Consider the following 24,712-nt stretch of genomic DNA (forward strand, 5'->3'; position numbering starts at 1 on the left):
GGAATGACAAAACATGCATAAAAATTCACACGTACATTCAAACATACGCACGCACTCACTCGCAAACATACAATCAAATCGGAGAGATGGCAGGGAACAGTGTTGCAAAAAGAAGAAGATGAAATCGCTCATACTTTAAACACAATAATGAAACCACGCAAAAGGGAAAACAATAGTTTGCCAAAAATCATCTCTACAATAACCGTTATTTACGCTTGTATAAGTAAGTAATTTACCATTAACATAGCACGATTACAGTTCTTTTCGCGAAAAGAGGAAACACAAGAATGTAACATGGTGATTTGGCGACAAGCAACTTATTTTTCATATCATGTCGTAATGTTGAGAGTCTTTATGTGTGCTATATACTTCCCAAATACTGCAAATAATATTTGACTACCCAAATTGCGCACAAATCCATACAAAACAAGGAAAATTAAGTTGAAGTTTCAAATGTAGCTTAATTATGAAAATGTGTCACACTTGGAACTGTTCAATTTTCTGAACGATGAAAAATGTAACCATGTTTGTTAAAGGTTTTTTGTTTTCGATGCTGTTCGTTTAAATCTGTTTGCTGCTTTGCTTCGTAATGGTGCAAAGAAAAAAAATTGCATATTATATTTACCTAGCCGAATTTGTTGAAGTATTTGCTTGGCCTTCGTTGGGCCTAAAAAAAAAGTAAATAGGAGAATAAAACAAAATCAAAAACAAACAACAGGTTGGTCAAAACCAAAAGTTTTAAAAGAAACAACATTTGAGAAAGGAAATCGTACCGTAAGGGAGCGGGAACAGTGTGAGGGATACCATTTGTTATTCAATAGTTAGATGGTTGGAGGAGTAGAAAAAAACTTGGAAAGTTTTGCAAAATAGATAGAATAGAACAGGAATGTGAAGAAAGATACAGGAAGGATTGTTAGAACTAATTTTTATTTGCAGCAATTAGCAAAGACAGAAGGAGCAAGAAAGGACCAAAAAAGTTAGCAACCATTTTGTCTGTTTTTGGAACGAATGAATGACGATAAAAACTAAAAACTAATGACAGCCATTCAACAATATGTCATCGTATTGACAAGCGTTTCTGTTTTGTGTTAAATGATATCTGAGCCATCGGTGTAGTTATCTGACGTTTTTGTTCGGTTTATCTGAACTAAAACATTAAAAAATACCTTTACCAAATGTAAAAAAATCACAAGTAGGAAATATAAATACTTAAGTTTTATTTATGTAGCAGATGAAAAAGTGCCTGTTTATTCTTGACGACTATACAATTATCAGACTCAGTATATCATGAAAAACTTTGGAGAAACCAACTTTGTGTTAAAAAAAGCAAAACAAAAGCAAACAGGATTAAAAATGACTAAATTATATTAAACTTTCTAAATGAACCGGTACTCGCCATATGTTTCATTTTTCTACCTTTTTTAGTGAGTAGTGAATGATGTGGTTGGAAGTAGACAAGCATAGCGTTATATCTTGTGTATGTGTTGCTAGATGACGAGCCATCAACAGATGCATCCAAAACAATAGCTGTTATTTACATCCTTAAGCATCATACGTTGGGATTGATGCAGAACAAGCGTGCGATCATGCAATGGCATTTTATTTCCGCGTATGAAAGTTCGTGGCTTTGTGACATGTTTCAGTGGAAAAATAGGTTTTCCATCAATTTCCATCGCATCTTTTTTCAGACAACATCTTACTGACATAGAAAAAGACACGACAAAGTTAGGGGAAGTACTTGCATCCAGATCCCGCCCCCTGCTGGGTTGCGCCATTATGATGTTTTAGTCCTTACGACAAGTGGTCAGCGCATAATCATAACTTTGTGAGTATTGTATGTTTGTAAATTATTTGTTTATTGCTAAAATGTTGTGTACAATTTTTTTTTCACTACCGTTAAGATTAAAAACCATATTTCTCTCTCTATCCGTTCTCTCACAGATAGAATCGTCATTGTCACACCAGCATCGATGTGTTGACCGATGAAGTGCGTCCGTCGGCACAGAGTTTTATGTACTGTGTTGTGTTAGCTCGTTCTGAACCTATTCCCTCCAGATAAGACTGTTTTAACGGGGATTCCATTCCATCCATCACTATCAGAGTCGACTCGTAGGCACCAACTAAACGCTTTCGCAATTCGCAACGATACACCAACGCATTTTAAGCGTCTGTGTCTATTACATTCCAGCTGGACCGTCTTGAGCGGATTGTGGATTAAGATTGGGATTGCGTGCGTGAATTCTGTAATAATTGCAATATATTGCAGAAAAGCAAAGATACAGTTATCTTCGCAAAAGCAGGACGGATAACGGAGTCAGCTGGTGAGAATATTAGTTTGTGTATGACTAAACAAAATTAATGACGAAAGTAAGACGAAAGATTAACACTAAACTAGGAAAAACGAACTAATACTTAAACACTCGCTCTTTCGCTACGATTTAAGCGAGCAGGGTTGTTGGAAAAGCCTATTCATAAGACTATTCAAAGTTCAATTTTTGATTTCACCAATTGTAAGTTCTCTAAACTTATTGCTTGTTTTTTGTCTAGGCTAGCCAACGTTCCACAAGGATCGATGATAATATTTTTTTATTGCTGGTATTCTCTAGTGAAACTGCTTTAAGGCTCGCTTTAATTGATTAATAGTAAACCTTCACGCAAATATAACCGCAACACAAGGGACAATATCCAACGGACATTCGCTTTTATAGCTTTCGCTTCATGTCTTCTGAATCTAGTCGCGGATGAAGATACAACCTTTCCTTATAGGTCTTTGTCGTTAGTTAACAACCAACAACGTTTTAATATTGTAGCATACAGGGAAAGTGTTCGATAAGTTGTTTTTTCTCGTGTTCCTTAACAACGATTAGACGTTTTTGTGTGTGGTTTTGTTTGTGTCTTATAGGTTTTCTCCTTTTACACGCGTGCATTTAGCTCGCCGCCTGGCTCACGACTACTTTTAATTTTGAAACTATAAAAAGGGAAAGAGAGAGAGAGAGAAAGAAAAAAGAAGATAGAAACAACCAATAACAACAATGAACGCAAGAGATAAGGGGAGAAAAAAGGGAGGAAATGTAATGGGAGGCAAAATTAAAAATGAAGTAAAAAATATTTAGACTAAGTATTATAATTATAGTTATAATAATGTAAGAAAAAAACAATGCATGGTTCTAAAATGATTAAAAGTTGCGGGATAGAGGTGGTAAAATGAAAAATAATACAAACCAATCAATATGAAATGATTAAAAGAAAAAAAATTAAATAACACAATAAACAAATGTTCAGATTACGGAATATTTGTTGTATATAATTATATAAGTTCGGACAACAAATCTGCCTGGTTCTTGATTACATTGAACAGTTTGCTATAAATCGCAAACCTAATAAAAAATTAGGAAAATACTCTTCAAAAACATACATAAAAAATGGGAAAGCTATGATTTCAGGGTTTACTATTCAAGCTTGAATTGAACGTTGGATCAAAAGTTAAGAACAAGACCATCGGAGCCGTTGGTTTTGCACGATTAAACCATGTTTGTGTATATGGTAGACGATACGTCGTAGAATTTAAAAGCTTTGTTCAAGTTTATCGTCAGTTTCTTTGATGTATCATCAGTAAAGATTCGGAAACATATGGAAAAAGGCGGTTCTGTTTTATTGTTTATGAGAGTATGAGTGTATTGTTGGAATGTGCATACTGATAGACATTTGCATTTCATTTTCTTCTAATATGTACAAGGCTACAATAACTACCATTCACATGCAATAATTAAAAATTTCTCTACAAACACCAGCATTTGAATCGGAAGACAGAAATCAGATATCGTTTAAATCATACTCATTCCCGCCGACATTGGGCCTAATCACTTTTCTTGTTCATTTAATACGCTATTTTTGATGCAATTATGAAGCAGACTAGTAAAAGAAATAGAATCTTTATGCCGTTCGCTTTCTTCCAGGGGCTTTCGCAACACTTTCGACACGCAATTGATGAGGCTATTAGATTGGGTATCAGTACATCGAGATATACAACTTTAAATTCCATTTATTCTCTTCTTATCTCGAACAGAAATCATCCATAATCTTTTAGAAACTCTTACTCGTAAGCTTGGTTTTTACTTTCTCACATTACATTATAGTTTAAAACATCCTCTTTCTCTCGGGTTCTGAAATATTTCCTGATGTTGTAATGTTGCAGGCACCTGGCACATTAGGATGGCTTTTTGCCCGCACTCAAAACTGTACATCTCTTTCATGGTAATATTTTCTACAACACAATTTCAGTCTCTACTGATTGAGCCTAGAAGTAGAGAAAGTAGACAAAGATAGAGAAAGAGAGAGAGAGAGAGAGAGAGAGAGAGAGAGAGAAAGAGAGAGAGATGAACGAAGACAGAGAGCGAAAGAATGGAAGAGAAGAGAGAAGAAAAGAAACAAATAGTATTTATCTTTATAGACTTTTCATCGTAGTTTTTGTTCGTGAAGGGCGGGGGGGTAGTAATGGGTCGCTGACTGGCAGAAGGGTGGCACAGAGGGCAAATGGAAAATAGCTGAATGGCGCACAAAACCAACATTAGCAGTGATGCTTTGTAGAAGTCGAAGAGGAAATATGTAAATATGCTCTTTAGCACTAAATTGCTTACTGTACACAACCGTATCAAATCAATGAGCAAAAATCATAAAAAAGAAACGAGCATAACGGTTGTACTTCAGGCTCACGTGAATTATTGGCAATGCTCAATAATGATATCAACAAAAATTGTGCGAATTGAACAAACATGATGTGCCAAAAATAAAAGTGAATGCTAAAGTTAACTCTTACTTGCACCAGAAAACGGAGATTAGGATCGATTCAAAGGTACCGAAGAGTGTGTAGAAAAAGAATGGTGTATTTTGTTGGTTTTGGCTTTCTTGTTTTCTAAGACAGTAGAAGCTAGCTCTCAAGGCACCATTAAATGCGATAAATATGCCACAATGAATGCCCATAATGTAACAGTTAGCTAGCACTCAGACTGGTGTAGAGAAGGGACGAAAGAGATTTGTTTGAGATAAAGAGTAGCGCGATGCACAATGGGTCATTCACTAAACATAAAATATACATTTAGAAGAGCGAAAGAGGAGGATAGTTACGGTGATTTTAGATCGCAACATAGAGAAGTTTGAATTTCGATTTTGGTTACGAGCCAGAGAATGGAACATTATAACAAAGTAATTCGACTCCAAAACGCTTTTACTAGTTTCTGCTTCATTGGGTAAAAGTTCGAAAATATATGCTTTTTCACCGGGTTCATGATAAAATTATCATTTGATTTGATTTGATTCATTTTACATTTAAACAAAGCATCTACAGTTGGAAAAAATTCCAGACCAATTGGATGGCATCTTTGACACTATTTTTGTATCACATTTCAAATTAAAATATTTAAATTAAAACTAAAAAAAGCATGCAGACTCAAACTTATAAACTTAAACCGCGCCGTTTCACATGCGCGGGAGGTTCATTAGAAGAAAGCTTTTCCGATTACAAACAAATTAGCATCGTAAACAACATATGTCCGAAAATGTCTTCCGAAAGTTTATGTGCGGGGGTTCGTCATGATCGATTATTACATGATTGCATTTCTCATTGTGCAACGAACTCTCCTTGGATGTTGTGTAGATAAAAAAAATGGACACAAAGGGTTAGAACAGGGCACACAATACCCCTGTTGCCAAGGATGCAAGGACGAATTATGCTAGACAATACATAAACACAGCACAAACACATGCGCAATATATATGGCAATGGTAAAAAAGACTAATCCGCAGGTCGAAGTTAGACGGCGCGCGCCGGAATTGGAGCCAACTCTGCGTCCGACGCGCCCCGTCTATTTTCGGCCTCACAAAACCAATGATCATATTGAAGTTTAAACTATAGTTTATGAAATGTGGACGCTAGCGAGGTGGTTTTGCATATATTAGTCAATGAGGATGTTAGTAAAAATATACTGTCAGCATGTTACAGCATTTTCCCTGGTATAATTCCAAGATTACGGCAAGCTTAATATTTAACTAGCGCCTCAATTCAACTAACAAGTCGAAACAAGTGTTGCAATGCCGTTACCACCTTGTAGCCAAAATATGGTGCTTGTTAGTTACCTGCCGCAATCATGGAATTCTACGAGTCACAATGCTGTAATAACACCAATGAACCAGAGCAACAATAAGTTATAAGCGTATACCTAAAGAATCTAGCAACAACTTATTAAAAATCTGATTCAAAGATCGCAAAGATGATGAGCAGTGATAAAAATGGTAAATGAAGGTTGATTTTTTTTCCATTTTATTGACGCTGTAATATAGACTATTATAATTTTCGCTAACTCATGCTTGGTTTATGCTCGTTCTTTTAATGCCCTCCCTTCCTTATACTAATTCATTTAACAATTAGTTGTTTTCTAGCCGTGTCTTGCAAAGCAAAATCTTTTCAGTTATTTCCTTATGAATTAAGTTTATCATTTACGGACATGTTTGGTGTATCTCTACAACAGTACAAACAATTTACACTTGATTAATAAAACGTTTAATAATGCTGCTGTCACTATTCGGATATGCAGGATTATGACATGATACCACACTACGCTGATGTCAATCTGTTGTTGTGTGCGCCGATTTAAGTGTGCACAAACCCTGCCCATTCTAAGCTAATCGATGAATTGATTTAAAATGAAATTAAATAACTTTTCGGTAATTTACAAAAAAAAAAACTTTGAAAAGTGCTTTTCATAAATGGTGTAGTGTCAAGCAATTCACGTTTGCCCCACAAGTTCAAGCATATTTTAGTCCTTGCCCGAAGAATCCTTGAAATGAAATACCCTAAACCTGCAAAACGCAAGTAGTATCATTGGTTCCGTTTGCACGACGAATTGCAAACCGAAGTAAGTAAAATAAAAACGAAAAAAAAAGAAAAAAAAAGATAAAATCAGAATTATGGTCGATTTTCCCATGGGAAAATAAAACAGATGGATACCGGCGAGGATAAGTAACACCGGGAGAATTTACGAACACAAACACACGGACAAAATATAGTATTACAAGCACAAACATTTTACTTTCTTTCAATCACTCTACCGCGATAATTTCTTTTCCTACATTCAAAGATCCCCAAGAGACATCGTCTCCATCTAGACACATCTTGTTAAAATAGCATGAGTTCTACCGTATCATATCAATATCATTGATATACGTTCTTTTACCAACTCAATGGCAATTTATTACCGTTTACGTTATTCCCGAATCGAATACTAGAAGCAATTCAAATGACTTTGCATGAACAGTAAAGATTGAATTTCTATGAATATTCAAACACCGACCAATAATGGAATAGAAAATAGGTTGTACCTTTAAATCATAGAAAGATTCAAGGTGTCATAAGGTTGATCATATGTAATGTGATAATGGAACTGTCAAACAACTTTGTTTCGTTCAAGAACAGCAATAAAGAAAAACATGCATACAAAGCCTTTTTCGTATTTTAAAATAAAACAAATACAACAAACAATAATGGCAAATATGTTAGGAAACTAGTATTGTGATTAGAAAAGCACCTTCAGGTAGAAACTAAAGAAAACGTAAAACAATAAACGAAAAATGATAGAAGGTTAAACAGAAACCATGTACAAAAAAACAGTAAGCATATGGAAAAGGGGACAACATAGAAATAAAGGGCAGGATATGCAACAAGTAATTAGGATAAGGACAGTGCAAATATAAATAGGAAGAAAGGCAGAGATAAAGAGAGCGAGAGAGAAAGAGAGATAGAGAGAAAAGGGGGAAAGAGACAAAAGGAAAGATACACCAGCAACGAAATACGCAGGTTTTTACTTACCGTTTGCTAAACCTGGTTGTAAGTCTTTGCAAGAAAGTCTTGCCAGAGTGTGGCGAATCACCGACGTTCCCACCAGCTCCGGCGTACACTGTGCTATTTCGGGATCTAGTTTGGCCTGGACGCGTGAACCAAGTGTACAGTTGAAGGGAGAAATAAGAGAAAAAATTATGTTACGTCGTGTATTTTACAACGCTGATATGTGATTTATACATCCTTCCCAAATAATAACTAACGCCAGAATCCCCCGCGGAATCCCAGCTGCATTTATGAATTTCTTTTTTTTTGCAATTGCTAGTAACTTATAAATCAAACAAAAACTAAAAATAATTTAAAACATTTGAATGAAAAAAAAATAGTGATCAGAGGACCAGATTGAACTAAAAGGCAGATTTTTCGAAAGAAGGGACATATTTCTACAGATAGGTACATCAATGACAGCCAAGAGTACATGGGTAGAATATATTATTTTGTTAATGCTTTACACTTGCAACGTAGGGGAAGCTATGTTGCAGGGGAATGATGAACGTTGAATAACGATGTCTAATGCAGCAAGACATAAATACATAGTATAGTAACGGTGGGTTCTATGCATTAGAAAACGGAGAAGATCTATAACACCAATTGTTTAGTTGGCACAGAGACATAGATGAAATGTATATGGGAATAGTAATAGTATGATGTAACGTAGATTTTGTGAGTTTGTCAAACGATAAAATTATAAACAGAAAACAAAACACTTACCCGAATGGAAAGTCGATCGCGACGGAACATTCCTGGGAAATGCAACCGGTTGTCTGGAAGAAGTAACGGCTGGTGTAAGACTATTGCGATTCACCATGCTATGATTGTGTTGATGTTTGCATGTGTAAAGTATGTGATATAATAGTTTAGAAGAAGTGATGAAAAAGGGGAATAGGATCATTTCGTATGTAATAAGGAGTTTCAAGTAGAGAGTCATGTGTTGAAAATGGAGTTAACATGGAGTTGAATAAAAATGTATGGAAGTCGTATGGCGATAGCGAAGATTTGTCGGGACGATGATTGATGTAACATAAGAAATACACAAGTTTGAAAAACAAGATACACGTCGATGAAGAAACACCGCCAACGGCGAGATCGAGTACCACCAAGGAGGGAAAAATAACAGGACACAGAACACAACGTTCACAGGAAACGGAATTATGATCGGGCCATGATCGAAACATGAAAAGAAAAGAAGATAAACAAAAAAGATATAATTGAACAGAATTTGACAGAAACACACAAACACACACACACACACACATACGAGAAAAACTTCAGCTGAAACCAAAGCTCTTCAGCATGAAGAAAGAAAATCACATTTCCAAAACAACGGAAATGTTCAAATTAACCAATAAAAGCAAAGAAGAAACGAACGAATGCTTTATTAACCAACGAACTAAACTTGACGTAACGTAGACGTGAAACAACTGCCCGTAAAGTTTTTCTTAAATCGAACAACCAAGAAGAAACTGTTTGATAAATAAATGCCAAATCAAACGAAAAGTGATGATTAGAGTCTTGAAAAGCAAGAGACAACTATGATAGATCGAGTAGACACAATTATTATTAAAATCGACGATCTTCCAGACACATGTGGATGCGGAATGAACAATGGCGAGACAGGGAAACGAAGGGTCGAAGTGATTGGAACAGGAAAAAGAAACGGTTGACATGAATTCATATGTACAAGTTCTTTAGCATGCATTTAACGAGTACAATTTATGCAACATCAGCTTCATTAAATGGACAGATGTTGTATTTACGTGATTATTTACATATTCACACGTCATTGTATGATTTTGATTAGTGCAATGGGTAAGTATGACTCTTTTCGAAAAGGTTTCGAAAACGAAATATTCTGACCATGTACGACATAGCTTAATGAACAAGTAAATCAATAAATTTTCACTCGTACGATTTTCTTACGAATGCCACGTAATAAATCCACGCTGCTGTTACAAAAGCAGCAAACAACTACTGGCGACGCCATTGAGGGTGATGACGTGTAAATACGCAAATAATTTAGTTTTCATGCCTGAATATGTGACTATTTATAAAATAACTTTAGACATACTATAGCATCAAGAATAAATTCATAAGTGATTGTATTTTTGGTAACTTGTGCTCCGGTGGTACTAAATTTGTGCTCCGGGGGCCAAGTAATAAGCGAGAGTACTAAAGATCCACCACGAACATGCATAGATTAAATATTGAGAAGTATGTAATGCGCAAGGTGGTTCTGAGCGAACAACTGGAAATATCATTCCAGTCAAACTATTTAACAAAGAAAAAAGCGATACGGTAGAGTAGCACCGAAAGTATAGTAATAATTACAAATATGTAACAATAAGAGTGAATTCTGGTTCTGTAATAAAAGCAAAACAAAGCCTAATCACGACACAGGGAAGAATAGAATCTAGGACAAAAATATTGCCAGAACAATAGAAAACGTAGAGTTAAACTTTTGTTAAAAACTAACGATAAACTGATAGAAAAAAATTAATGTAAATATGAACATATGGAAAAGGACGAAGTAAAATATATATATGCAAGCGTATATAGATATTGAAACATATTATAAATGAAATATCAAGAAACCAAAAAATGAAACACAAAACAAATCCCGAAACAATTTCACCCAACGAATTTATGGGAAGTAGTAACTCACCGAAAAGTTGAGCGTATGTGTGGTGGTTCGAGTATACGAGTTCATTTTTGTAAACATTTTGTTTGATACGTTTGATCCGCATAATATTGTTTTGAGCATCATTATTGCGGTGATTGTGCCAACACAGTGAGACGTGGATATCGATAAAAAGGGGGTGTTAGGTATTTTATATAAATTATAAAACACAAAAGTTATTCAGACCAGACGCCAGCCGGAAAACGCGAAGGTTTGCATTTAACAATTCGTACGCGAAATGTCGATACACGGATTTAAAGCGTGGATTTTGCGAAAAGTCCATACCAAATATGGTTTTGAGAGTTGAGTGTTGGATGAGAAAGAAAGAGAAATACAAAGACAACAATAAGAAACAGCGCATTTTTGTTTTAGATAGACACTTATTAACGTATGTTTTTGTACATTTAATTCAAATAAATGAAATAATTTGGACAATATATGGTACACAAATGAGAGTAGAAGCTGTCAAATCAAGATAGATAAACGATACTGAAAGAATACGGCTAAGTAACCGTTTCGAAAATAGCAATTCGATAATGAGCAACTTTTAGTAAATAAGAGAAAGCTTTTAAAATGTTCAAGGTTATGTTGCACGTTCTTATTCCAACACATCCTCACGTATATAGCTAAAAAAAGCATAACACTGATTAAAACCAAAATGGACAGACACATATAAACTGAAAAAGGTATATGAAACGGTTACCAAGTGAAAACTGGATGAAAAATGTAAAAAAAAAAACTTTTGATAGAACGTCGAAGTTTGAAAATTATATACGGAATGGGGTAAAAAGGAGATAGGAATAAGATTATGTAATATCATTGGCTAAATGATAATGTCAGAAGAGTGACTTGTCGAAAACATAAGAGTGTGAAATCAACCAAAATGTCGGAAGCACGAACTAGCAGTCAAACCAAATAAGGATATGTTCGATTTATTTTGAACATGAATGGTCACTGAGTAGGACACTCGTAAAAACAATGTATAAAACAATCAACCAAAGCCGAACCTTGATTCAGTCGCATTGAATGAATGATTAAGAAGTTGAAAGGTATAAAAACTTGTCAAATAAGTCAAGTTCAACGCATGGCAAGAAAAGAAAACGATTACAAAAAAAAAAGAAAAACAGAAAACAACAACTCTAGAGAACATTGTGTTTTATACCTTTGTCTGAGGGGATCGTTGCTGGCGGCATTATTGGTAGTACTATCGGCCGACGGTCCGGGACTTGAGACAGATGCGCTCTTTACATGTCCTTTACCAGTACCGCCGCCGCCTCCAACGCTACTACCACCGCCACCGACGCTTCCAACACCACCACCACCTTGGCCAACACCGCCGGCACCACCACTAACACCACCGCCACTGTTGGCTGTACCACTGCCGTTGGTGGTTCCGGTGGTGCTGGATGTGCTTCCGATGTTGGCTGCTGTTCCGGTGGTGTTAATGCCACTGCCAGCAACCGCGCCACCGTTACCACCGCCACCACCACCACCACTGGCGGTTGTCGATGTCGGGTTGCCACGGTTGAATTCGGGAATTGGTGCGACGAAACTGTTGCTATTTTGGGTTTTACGAAACATCATCCATGGTTATAAAGGACATGGTTTTGATTTGTAAACAATTTGGTTTTTGGTGTATGGATCAAAAAATCGGGACGAGCGAGGATAGTAGAAACAGATACGGACATTTTGTAACATAAAGAATTGATGTAGGGAGGACATCAAACATGGGGGGAATAAGAGAAAGAAAGAGTCAAAGAGAAAGAGAGTGAAAGAGAGAGGCAGATAGGGAAAGAGAAAAGAGAAGAGAATAAAGAGTATGAGGATTACGGGTAAGACAATCAGACTGAAAACGTTATGCTTTTGGAAAAAAAATTGTGAACTTTGTTGCCAATAGGTTCTAGATAAGGAACAGTATACTCATCCGAATTAGAAAACATAGAAAAACGCCCATATTGTTATTGCAATAGTTATAACACAATGTTTAAAGATAGCCGCCGAAAAAATGTTTAAAATAATGGTTAATAATCTTGTATGTACATTGCGTAAGTCGTTTTTAAAATCCGGATGCCAAAAACGATCCAGATTTACTTTTCATATCTCCTCGCAACCAACAGAACGGTGAGAATAACTCGCCTAGTAATAAAATTAAGCATTATACATCGACCCACGAATATCAAAACAAACAAGAACAGAAGATCGTAGAATGAAATTAGCAACGATGATTTTAAAACTACTGGGAAAAACTTTCAAATCAACTATCCTAGTGGAAATTGTTGCACAAAATCGAACCGAGCATTCAAACCATGGGTAAGATCATGAGGATTGTGAAAATATTTCAAAAACCAAAAGAGCGAATGCATTAATCAACTGTTGGTCGTCAATTTGGAGACACATGGCACTGGAGGATGGGACTGACGAAGAGGTTGATGAGGAAAACTACCAAAAAGTACACATACATATATGTGGTGAAAATACCAAAGCATGATGCGAACGGATGTTAGCCTTCAAACACCTGCGATATACCCAACAAAGAAGCAAATCCCTGTAGAATCATCGGGTGGTACTTCATGATCGATAACTGTGTAGGTTTGTAAATTGGTTGGTAGATGTAGTTGAGAGGACGCAAGATAGAAGACCCAACGATCAATTCAGAAGAACAAGGCAGAAAACAAAGGCACAGGCTTCATCAGGATTTTGTTTTCCTCGCGACTTTGTGAGCGACATATGAGGGACTACACCGGATGTTTTGTGTGATACAACCGTAGGGCTGATGATCCTATAAACATTCTACCAAAATCGGGCAGATCGTAGGAAGTGAGAGGAGATACGATTCGAATGGCTTGCCACGACACTTACGTTGGGTCCGTGGTGGAATTTGTCTTTTCTGTCGACGATGTTTTCTCGTAGAGCGTCGTTGACCGTCTGGGCATAAAGCCGGCACTGGGGCCTACCGTTCGTGAGCCATTGCTAGGATCATACTTGGTACTGGTACTGCTGCTGGTAGTACGCGCTTTTGCCGGGCTGGAGATCGATGCTGTGAAGATAGTGAGTGAGAAAAAGGATATCATTAGATACATTCATCGATTGTCGCAGGATATCAAAGCGATCCATCTGACCGCCATCCTTACAGTTTTCTACCGAGGCTATCGGTTTAGTTATGCTCGATGCCGGTCTCTGGTTTTGAGCGGCCAATCTGGCCGTATTTTCCTTGATCGTCGCTGAGTCGATTGTGTTCTGACGCTTGAAGTTACTGCTACTGTAAAAAGTAAAATGGGGAACAGTTAGTCAGAAGTCCTGGATAGAGAGTCTGTCGGACTTTTAAAGTCATAATGTATACTAACATTGATGTTCTTTCAGATGCACTACTGCCACTGCCAATGCCCGAGTTGTGATTGCTGTTGGGCCCGCCGAGGACGCTGTTGCCAGTGACGCCAGTCGTACCACCTCCGGCACCACCACCGACCACCGTACCAGCTGCCCCGCCTGCCGATACAATGTTGGCGACACCGCCAGTACCCGCACCTCCACCTCCACCTCCGCCACCACCACCGCCAGCACCAACGGCGGCGGCCGCCGCCGCTGCGGCCACGGCCGTCGTGGGACCGACGCCTGTAATGAAGCGTTGAAAGATTTCTAAATTTTTCATGGTAATGCCGTCGAACCCCGGAACGCTTGCTTTCCATTCCGGGGCCACATTTCGAACGAAGGGTGTTAGTAGAAAAATGTAAAATGGTTGCGCGGAACCTATGAGTTGACAACATTTACGTAGGATTAGATGTTCCCCTCGGGGACTGTTCGGGAAGGCAATGGAGAATGAATACAACAGAGTAATCTTTTATTGATGCTACGACGGTATTATTCGTTCCTATTTTTAGGTGGACCAGGAATAGTTCTTCAAAGTTCAACGTTACACATAGAGATAACTTTAAGAATAAATAATCTAGGAAATTGACATATCCTGTGTTCCTATGGATCCAGACAGGATTGGCGGAAGGGGCACTGAAAAAACAAACCCATCGTGTTTCACATGATAATGTACACTTACGTAGAGTTTCTCCACCGCTGGAAGCTCGTCGGCTTGGCTTCGTGCTGGACGCGGATATGCTTCGGTGCACGCCGCGATGCGTAGGGCTTTGCACCTGGGAGTTACCGGCTGCGGCACCCTCGTTGCCGGCAATGTTACGTAACGACAGGGACGATCCGGACCGGGAGCCGTCCGACTCGGACTGGAGGTTGGCGCGGAGCAAGGATCGAAACAAAATTGAAAAAAGATATATCGATTACTCCCTCGTAAATTTGGATGTGAAAAACTATGAGAACTGAACAATTTTTCCATTTTTCTCAAACAACCAACTAAAATACTCTTTCTCGAATAGTTGTTTCACAACAATCTTTAAAGACACCCGATGTTTTGCAGCCTTCAATGATCTTTGATCGATTATCCAATGGGGTACAGTGCAAAGTACGTGATTTATCCAATTGTTGGTTCGGTAGTGTTGAATGGTGTGGACGACGTAATCTTGTATGAAGCATGCATGTGTCGCGACCACGTGAGAGATTCATTTGTATTTTTATTTCGTTTCCACTGTCCGATTGACAGGGTTTATCTTCGCTGCTGATGCTCGCTTTGGTGCTGTTTGCGTCTCAGGCTCGTTTCATTGATTGGAATTTATTGCCCCGTGCATGCATTCGGGTGGACTAGCTGAGTAGATGGAGAGGATGGACAATTTTCCGTGTACGATGTGTACGACATGTGGCTTACTTGGCCAGATCTGTTGATACACGTTCTAACGAGAGCAGTTATGAGTGATGAGCTGCGTTACAACTAGTGCAAATATTGATCATACCCATGCGGCGAGACTATTCCAATATGCTTAGTCTAAAAAACTGCCCGTTTTGTTGTTAACACAGGGAAAATATCTATTCGTGTAAAAGTGTTCCTTTCATTCCTATTTTAAATCTCCATATGATAAACCGAAAGTGGCATTTTACAGTTCGCAGTTTTCCGTGAATTTTCCTTCTCGTAGTGCAATGATTTTCAGTTCTTAAATGCATCTTCTACACCCAATGGATAATCATTCAGACCCTCTTCATAGTACATTTGTTAGAAAACCACAACTATTATGTTGCGTATTTTTATAAAAAAAATTTACATAGTTAAAAATTTCAATAATAATAACTGATCAATAATTCACTGAATGGATTTTACTTTGTACGCCTGATTACTGAAGCACTTGACAAAAGAACTGTGGCTAAAAGCAAAACTAAGAATTCATAAAAAAGTTTATGAAAATTGAAACATCAGGAAGTTAGAAACAGTTGGAAAAAGTAAACAAATACAGACAAAACATAACTATAAACTTCACGCTCACTTAAAGATCAATACAATTGGGTGAACGAAAAGAGCAGTATGTAGCGTGAGTTTGAAAAAGAAATTAAAAAAGGAAGACTTGGCAAATAGTAGCCTTACATACAGCTAACTGAATATCGAAGGAAGCACGAAAGATAATTTTTGGAGAAAGAAAAAAATGTGCTAAACGAATAATGAAATCAAAAATATTGAAAGGCGCAAAAGAAGGAGTGAAAAATCGAAAATTTGAATATGAAAGACAAAAGAAGAGATAATGAATACGCTTCAAATGCTACTTAAATAGTGCCGCGATTTTTACAAAGACACTACATTCAAGTAGAAGGTGGAAGGGATGCTTTGGAATCGGGAATTGTGTTCGATTAAAATGTAAAGATAAGTCGGTAAAACAAACCCAAGAATTATTACTACAAACCACAGAACAATTTGGAAAACAGTAACGGATAGGGGATAGAAAAGAAAAGTAATGGAAATGTCTGTCGTAGATCAATTCAGTAAGACTTAACGCAGATTTAACGAAAGAAGGAAACAGAATGTTTGTTTGAGTCACAGACGGAGACAGACAGATACTGGGAAAGTTCAAGAAAGATGAACAAGAGAAAAACGAAAAAATTAACATGAAAAACGCAAAAACCCAAACTTACGTCGGTGCTTTTTCTTCCAAGCAGTAGATAAGTTGCGAATACGTCATCGTACATGGTGTTTGCCAATGAATCTTCAATATCTTGCCTATTGTAGCCCATCGCGACTAACGCTTCTGCACGTGCGCATGTAGTGAAGGTTATAATAGTGGCCAGTTTAGGTCGGTCGGTGGTTTTTTTTGGGATTGAACATCGAGCGATCCAACATTAAACGCCACGAGTGCGTTGTGCATCGAGGCAGATAGTGGATTGGATTGGGTTTGAGTTCAGTTTGTTTGTTTGGTTTGGATAGCGCACCAACACAAACACATGTTATCATCGTTGTTAGACATGTTCGATATTGCGGCAGGTTTGGAGAACACGGGACACACGATAATTGTTTGTTTGATGAGAAATCAAATGAAACGAGAAACGAGAGAAAGAAAGAAAAGCAGAAAAAATCATTATAGGATGCGAATGCGAGAATAACAATGTCATGTCTTATGCTACATATATTAATGATTTGTTATTAGAAATGCAATAAATACTTCACGATAGACAAATATGAATCAAAAGCAGAATTTTCATTGACTATGGCCAATTTATTTCATATGTTTTTGAAACATAATATCAATCGATCTCATCTAACATTTTCCAGTATCACTGGGAATTAAAACATTCCATAAAAATGCAAAATTCTAATTACACAACTTTGAATACCAAAAACACATGGTAATGAAAAACATTACTAATCTACAGATTTAATTTTGTCGCATTTGTTGATTAATAGTCAACCCGTTGTAACATTTTAAAACTGATCAATGATAGATCATACATTCGGGAATTTAACCATTTGATTGGCCCATGATTGCTGACTGCTTTTAAATTCACTTCAAGATCCAGCAAGGATGAAAAACTTTAGATATATTTTTTTCAATTTTTACGTGACCAATAAAAAGAATCGTTGAATTCTAATTCTAAATATTTAATCAAGGACAACAGTAAGAACCTCATGCAGATAAAAACCACGAGTAATCAATTACAATACTGAATGATAAGGATGATCAACTTTTTTCTCAAATTCTTAGTTCATTTCCGATGATGTTATATGCCATTTTCAAATCATCGGCTTTGGGTTAGGCATTACAACCTCCTCATGTTTAGCCAAATTTAGCGATTGACATACAAAACGAGATACTTCATTGAGGTTTGATTTACTAAAAAACATAATGGGCCAATCAACAAAACATGACAAAAAGAAAAAAAAAGTTTTAAAGATACAAGCAGCATAACAAAAATTAAAGTGACGGAAAAACGAATGAAATTTCGGGGTTAATGCATATTTAAATACATGTGCATTAATATTTGCACAGTTATGCAACTACATTGAGAGATATAGTGTAATTTTGTGAGCATGTTTTCCATAGTAAGTAAAGTTTCTTTTGCTTTCTAGATTGTATATGCATTTATAGCGACTGTGTGTAATAGTGTAAAAAGAATGGTGTTAGTATGGTTAGAAAACAGTAAAACATAGAGAGCAAAAGAGTGTTGTAGTTCTTTTTTCGGGTTTATGCAATATGTAGAATGATTGCATTATTAGAACTAACTGTGTAAACTGATGATAAAGAATATGTACAATGCTGTTGTGTCTATTCGTTATTATAAATCTATATGGGACTCTTTTTGAAAGTAAGTAAGTTCACTCAAAAATACGCACGCAAGGTTGGATAATTTACAAACTTCAATATGAATCTATCTCGTGTTGCATTGATATCTTTCTTTGCTACATTTATTTGCTACAATTACAGTTATATCGATTCATACATCGATCTGGCACATAACACGTACGGAATGAAATAAATTTATCGGCGGAACGAACGAGAAACTGACAATGATTGAAAGGTACACAATAATTTAAAAGGAACGAACAAATTAGACGAGGAAGAACAAGTAACGACAAACAACAACACGCCACAGCAAAGTGTGTAGTAGTAGTAGAGTAGTTAGTGGAGTATACAGTACCCGTCTTACCTATCCGTTTCTGATCTTTAAGATCGGGCAACGGTTCGATGTACGGCTTCAGTTCATCATCCTCGTAACCCATGTTCATCCATTTGTCTTTCATGATGGTTTCGAGGCTGGCACGCTTCGATGGGTTCAGAACGAGGAACTTCTTCAGCAGGACCTCACAATCGGTCGACATGTAGAAGGGAATGCTGCGTTGATGTTGTATCAACCCCGCGAGATATAGTTTGTATAAGTTCGGGGAGGTATGCAATGTGTCAGAGACGATCATAATGACTCTAGGCTGGCTCTACCAAGAGCAAGGGTGTCGCAACCAGTTGCAAATAAAGACGGAACATTGGTACGCGACGATTTACTTACCGATACTTTCCCCGCAGCACGCGCTCGCGCAGCTCTTTCAGCGTGGCCCCGTCGAATGGCAGTGACCCGCTGACCAGCGTGTATAGAATCACACCCAGCGACCACACGTCTACCTCTGGACCATCGTACTTGCGGCCCTGAAACAGTTCAGGTGCAGCGTACGGTGGCGAGCCGCAGAACGTATCTAGTTTCGAGCCGGGGGTAAACTCGTTCGAAAAACCGAAATCCGCTATCTTGATGTTCATCTCGCTATCGAGCAAAAGATTTTCCGCTTTCAAATCTCTGTCCGGGGTAGAATGGAGAAGGTTTTTGTTAGCAACTGTTACTGTCTTGGTCAAGCAATATCGTGACTCACCTGTGTATAATTCGCTTCTGATGGCAGTATTGTACGGCGGATACGATTTGTCGGAACTTGGCGCGGGCTTCTTTTTCTTTCATTTTACCGTGGGCTACGAGATAGTCAAACACTTCACCACCGGACGCGTACTCCATTACCAAGTAAAGCGTTTTCTCCGTCTCGATCACCTGAAACAGCTTCACGATGTTCGGATGATCGAGCATTTTCATTATCCGTACCTGAAATGAGCGAACGGGGATACGGGTCAATTTTAAGTACGCTTGTCTCACACGCCTACCAAATTATGATGATGATTATTGTAGATTTGTGTATTTTCGAAAACATGAATTAGTGAAGACTTCGCATGTAAAGATTAAAATATCTTGACTGCATCAAGGCAAAACTTGACTAACGATGCACCTCGAGTATGGGAGAAAATTGAATCATAATTTGTTTCAAGAACTAATAGAGAAATCAAACCTCAAACCAATATCGACATATCGATCAACACAATCTTTTCAAGGGCAGATAATTCATACACACATTTTTTATGACAGAAAAATCACAAACAGCAATCCGGCGGTTCGTTGACTTACCTCCCGGTATAGCTTCTGCAGCGAAGAAGGATTCAGCTGGGTCTTATCGATGATCTTGATGGCGACCTCTTTGTTCGTGGGGACGTGCTTCGCCAGTTTTACCTTCGCAAAGTTTCCCTTGCCGATGGTTTTGAGAAGCTTGTACTTGCCGATGTGCTCCTCGCCCGACCGCCATCGTGCCGGCGTACCGCGCATTTGCATATTTGGTGAACCCTGTGGAGGAAGAAGAAAAGAGAAATTAGAACCTGGCGAGGATATTGCTTATGATGTGAACTTCATATATTCTTTCCTACTCCTGCATTTGAATTCCTAGTCATCCCGAAGTAGTAGCACCTCCATCTATTAGCCGCAGTAACGAAGATGTTCATATCAAAAGTGTGTGTTCATTCAGTAAACACAGTCGATTTGATGAAAACTTATGCAAGATGAATATCTGTAATGTAGCGCGTTGACCAAATTAGAAAAACCCAAAAACGCTAACAGGAACTAGCTGACGTGGTTACGTAAGTGGATCGTATTTTAGATCAATAACGAATCAGCCTACTACAACTCAGCAAATAACGCTTTCTTTGATGAGAAAAATTTGACGAGACGTACCGAAACGGGACGAAAAAGAGAAAAGCTTTAATAATAGTAACGATTTCCGAGTGCAATAATAGCGATGAGAAACAACGTCTCTGAAATACGCTGCACAAAGGGAAAAATTGAACCAACGGAAGAAACTGAATGCGACTTGTAAAATAGAACGAACTCACGCAGATATCTCTATGCTGTTAGCAGTGTTCTAAAAATACGCAGTTCAACAAAAACAAACTTGAGCGCGGCTTACTGCTTTTCCTGCAGGTAATATGATTCAGCTGAGATCAGCCGTATCCGTTTGGTGGAGAGCAGAGCAGGCGAGATATTTAAAAAAGGTGAGACACATATTACCTGTTTATGTCCTCTGGAAAAAAATCCAACACATGTTTTCATGTTTCCATAGAAACTGTCTAACCATCTTTGAAAAAGTTTCCGATTTAAAAAAACTGTTTCACTTTCTCGTTTTGCTCTATTCTAAAACCACAACTGAAGTTCAGCTGTTCCTTACGGTCAAGGTATGCAATGATGCATAACCCTAAACCACGGCGACAACATAACGGAAGTGCAATTGCTCCTATATAAAATGAATTGCCCTCATGTGCGAAGCAATTAAGGCGATCTATTAGAGGAAGTGCGGCTTGATCACCTTGAAATTGAACTGCCCTATCTTTCAGGTAAAACTTGTAGTATGCAACAGCGCATTCGTGTTTGAAGGTTCCGTTAGCGAGACACGAAAGGGAAAACTGGTTCAGTGAAACCGGTGAATGCCGAAAGGATAACGGCTGAAATTTATTGAAACAAAGCCATCCAGCACTAGAGACGATAATTGAAAAATTTTACGATTTCTAAAAAATTAAATAAAATCATAAATCCACCCATTTCTGTAGCCAGTAACGAACTGATAAAGGATGGATATGATGGTGTATTACCGTCCTTCATCAGCATATTAACGGTGATAAATCCAACTTCTTTATTCTTGTTGCCCCCACCACCTGTTCATAAAATGTCCTACTTCTAAATTTGTGTTCGAGTTATCTTTCCCCTAAACGCATGTCGTTATCCTTGCGCACAAGGACATCAGGGGGCTGGCAATTTGTGCGTTGCTGTTACATAGGTCATTCGTTTTTCTCGCCTAATGGAACATAAACTCATATTCTGCATCGTAAAAAACCTCTGACTGGCTCAATTTTCTTTACGAGGCGCTTTCTTGCTTGCCAGTTTCCTCAAACCTTTAAATCATAATGCTGCATAATTTCAAGCGGCACGAGGATTCAACGACGCGGATTGGATGTGAAGTGACCAATAGAGAGAAGTTTTCTTTGGGGCTCAGGTGGCGAATACGGACGGAATTGACTTTGGGCAACAGAGTTTTCTTGGTCAGTCTTAGCATTCGTTAACAATCATAGCAGCCAATGGATGGATAACAATGCGGATATGGGAGAAATACAAGTTCTTATCGCGTGGGTTTTATGTTATGCGCAATTTATCATGACTTAGTTTGTTGGGAGCGACACCTGCCAACGTTCCCTTAAAAGCCAAAGCAAATGTGTAAATTAAAATGTTTTGCTGTTATGTGGTTTAGAGACATTGAACGGTGCTTCAGTTTTCTAAACACCATAGGCGTTTTTCACCAAATGAAGTATATGCAGGTCAATTGCAAACAACTAGCCATAAAATGCGATATGTAGTAGCTTTACATCGCGTTCTCGTGTTCTCATGTAGCAGCTGACGGAGCTTCCGGAAATTGTTTCAATCAACGGTTCCCGATCGATCGATCACGAACTCGCTATTCGCCGCCCTTCGCCTCAACGATGCCTACCGAAAGGGGTCAGCCAGTGGTAGTGTCGGTGATGTATCGTGGAGATAATTTACCAGCCTTGCAATACCATTCCAGCTAACCGTTTGCCGCCCGAGCAGGGTTGACCTTTTCGGTCGTTTTATTTCAACTACCGTTTGGGTCGTGTTTTAGCCGTTCCGGGGGGACTCGTGAATATCACGAAACACACCAGACCTTCGTTAGTGGAGGTAAACATCCGAGTTTCGCAATTATTGCGGTGATACAGCACCTTTTTCGTGCAGAACGACACGATGTAACGAGTGTGCGCCACACGAACGCTCCCCCAAGCGGTTCTTGTATGTTTGTGCATGAAAAAAGAAAGCAAAAGAGCTTGAAGTGTGACTTTCCAACTGCATGAAAATAGCAAAAACCCGTGTGCCTTCTGGCTTTGCCTGACAGTGGGAGGTAGATGTCTGGAGAATATATATATTTTTACTTCTCAAAAGACGGCAAATAGAAACTCCGGGAGCGTTTCTACTATCTCACCGTTGGGTTGATGCGCTTGACAGGCGGATGGCGATATTTGAGCGCACATTTGCTTATCTTATCGTGTGCAAAGCAAGCAAGCAACCAACCAACCTACCCACACCCCAAGATAAGCAAGATAGCGACAAATGGAAGTCGCCATCGAATGTTCCCTCACCGGAGGGCTACACTAACGTCAACGGTGGTTGTTGCTTCACCGGAAGGAAAACACTTTTATTTATAAATATATGGCGAGCTGGTGTACCAATTATTGAGGATAGTTTTGGAATAAGAACTAGGGTCGGTTGACCACTTTGAAGGATTTGTATAAAATTCTGCAGCTGCAGTTAAGAATGCTCTTAACAATTGAAGCACCAGCAAAGAACTATTCATTATACACTTGCATGTAAAAGTGTTGGAAAGTAGAAGCATTTTTGCAGTATAATCTTAACTAAAGTATTTGCGATGCCCTGTGAAAATTATTGAGGAGAGTGCCAGAAGAGAGTTCCACCCAGTGGAAGCTCAGTAAAGAATCGTCCCCCTCGATGTTCAACGCCGCCGAGTTTACCTGCACTTTTTGCGACTGAGCAAACTGTTTCAGCACCTCTGCACTGATCTTCTTCTCGGTGGTGATAGTCGGCGTGGCAAGTATGGAGGCCGTAGCGGCAGCAGCCACCGCCGCCGCCGCCGCCGCTGTTTTGCCGGCGTTCGACGTCGTCGTTCCGCCACTTCCCATCGAGGAGGAAGTGGTCGACGAGCTGCCAGCGTTGGAACCGCCTCCTCCACTGCGCGACGGAAGAGGGGTTGCTGGTCCTCCTTTGTCACCGGAAGTGAGCGTTGCCGCTAACGGGGCGGATGGAGGTTTCGCCATTGTCATGACGATCGGCGGCTTCGGTGCGAGCTTCTTCAGCCGAATAGTCTTGACCGTCGTTTCGGCGTTCTTCGTGTCCGACACGGTTCGGTTGACGATACGCGTGGCCTTCGGCTTTGGCCGGTAGCCGGTGGAGCCGCCCGTCGAGCTGCGCCCCTCCTCACCCCGTTTGAACGCATTTTGTCGTGCGTGCGCCAGATCGTCCTCACTGTCGTCGTCCGCGCCACCCGACCCGTCTCCACGCTCCAAGTAGCCGAATCCGTTGCCCGTCGCCACGTCGCTGATGCCGGTGTTCAGCAGGCTGGGCAGCTCACCATAGTGCACCGGACGGTCCTTGCGGCGCGCTACCATCATCGAAGTCATGACGGGCGAACCGGGAGAGCCGGGCGGTTGCAGGAGCAGATCGCGCCTCTGCTTCATGCGTTCGTCGAACTCCATCGTGTTGATTTGTCGCTCCAGCGTCTGCAACACCGACAGGGACTCGTTCTCGCCAGTCGCATTCGTTGTTTCCTTCACCTGAACGAGGTCCACCGGATCTTCCGGGGTGTGCAGCAGTGGCGAAGGTTTGGTGATGTCGCTCAGCTTGAGCGTATAGTTTTCCCGAATGTCTATCTTCGGCGCCGTTCCAGCAGCTGGAGCTGGAGTTGCGCCGAATGGAGTCGGTGAAGGCCGCTGCATCGCCATGTCATTGTTGTTGTTGTTGTTGCGTAGGTTCCGCTCGCGGACCATCGCGGTACGTGGTGATGGTAAGGGGGAGGTCACCAGCGGACGACGCAGCCCGGACAGGGTGGGCGAAGTGACCGACGAGGAGGTGGCGACCTGCGATGTTGCCACCTCGAGCTTGGCCGGGGGCGCCTTCAGCCGGATACTCTTGCGTATCGCCTCGTTTCGTTCAAACTCCTTGGAGCTCATGATGATGTCGCAGAGTCACACAGTCACACCTCACAAATACTCGAACCGACCACACTGTAGCGTTGAAAAGCCTCGGAAAACTTCGCAGATGAACAACGGCACCGATTCAACGAACTGCTGGCGAAACTTGCACCGATGGTCTCGCGATGGACCGCAACGTCTTATCAGTTC

General features: G+C 39.5%; 1 protein-coding gene across 1 annotated transcript in view; it reads right to left on the reverse strand.

Annotated features, from left to right (window-relative positions):
• Positions 1 to 24,712, reverse strand: part of LOC131259899 (serine/threonine-protein kinase par-1) — a 32,914-nt gene that overhangs the window by 2,698 nt on the left and 5,504 nt on the right. The window contains 14 exon segments of the mRNA XM_058261509.1: positions 626 to 667; positions 7,862 to 7,976; positions 8,603 to 8,700; positions 11,465 to 11,467; positions 11,731 to 12,126; positions 13,419 to 13,605; positions 13,700 to 13,827; positions 13,913 to 14,204; positions 14,617 to 14,797; positions 16,584 to 16,696; positions 18,582 to 18,775; positions 18,945 to 19,226; positions 19,300 to 19,520; positions 19,878 to 20,090. Of these exon segments, the coding sequence (XP_058117492.1) occupies positions 626 to 667; positions 7,862 to 7,976; positions 8,603 to 8,700; positions 11,465 to 11,467; positions 11,731 to 12,126; positions 13,419 to 13,605; positions 13,700 to 13,827; positions 13,913 to 14,204; positions 14,617 to 14,797; positions 16,584 to 16,696; positions 18,582 to 18,775; positions 18,945 to 19,226; positions 19,300 to 19,520; positions 19,878 to 20,090 (2,465 nt within the window).

Source organism: Anopheles coustani, chromosome 3, assembly GCF_943734705.1.
Source record: "Anopheles coustani chromosome 3, idAnoCousDA_361_x.2, whole genome shotgun sequence".
NCBI lineage: Eukaryota > Metazoa > Arthropoda > Insecta > Diptera > Culicidae > Anopheles > Anopheles coustani.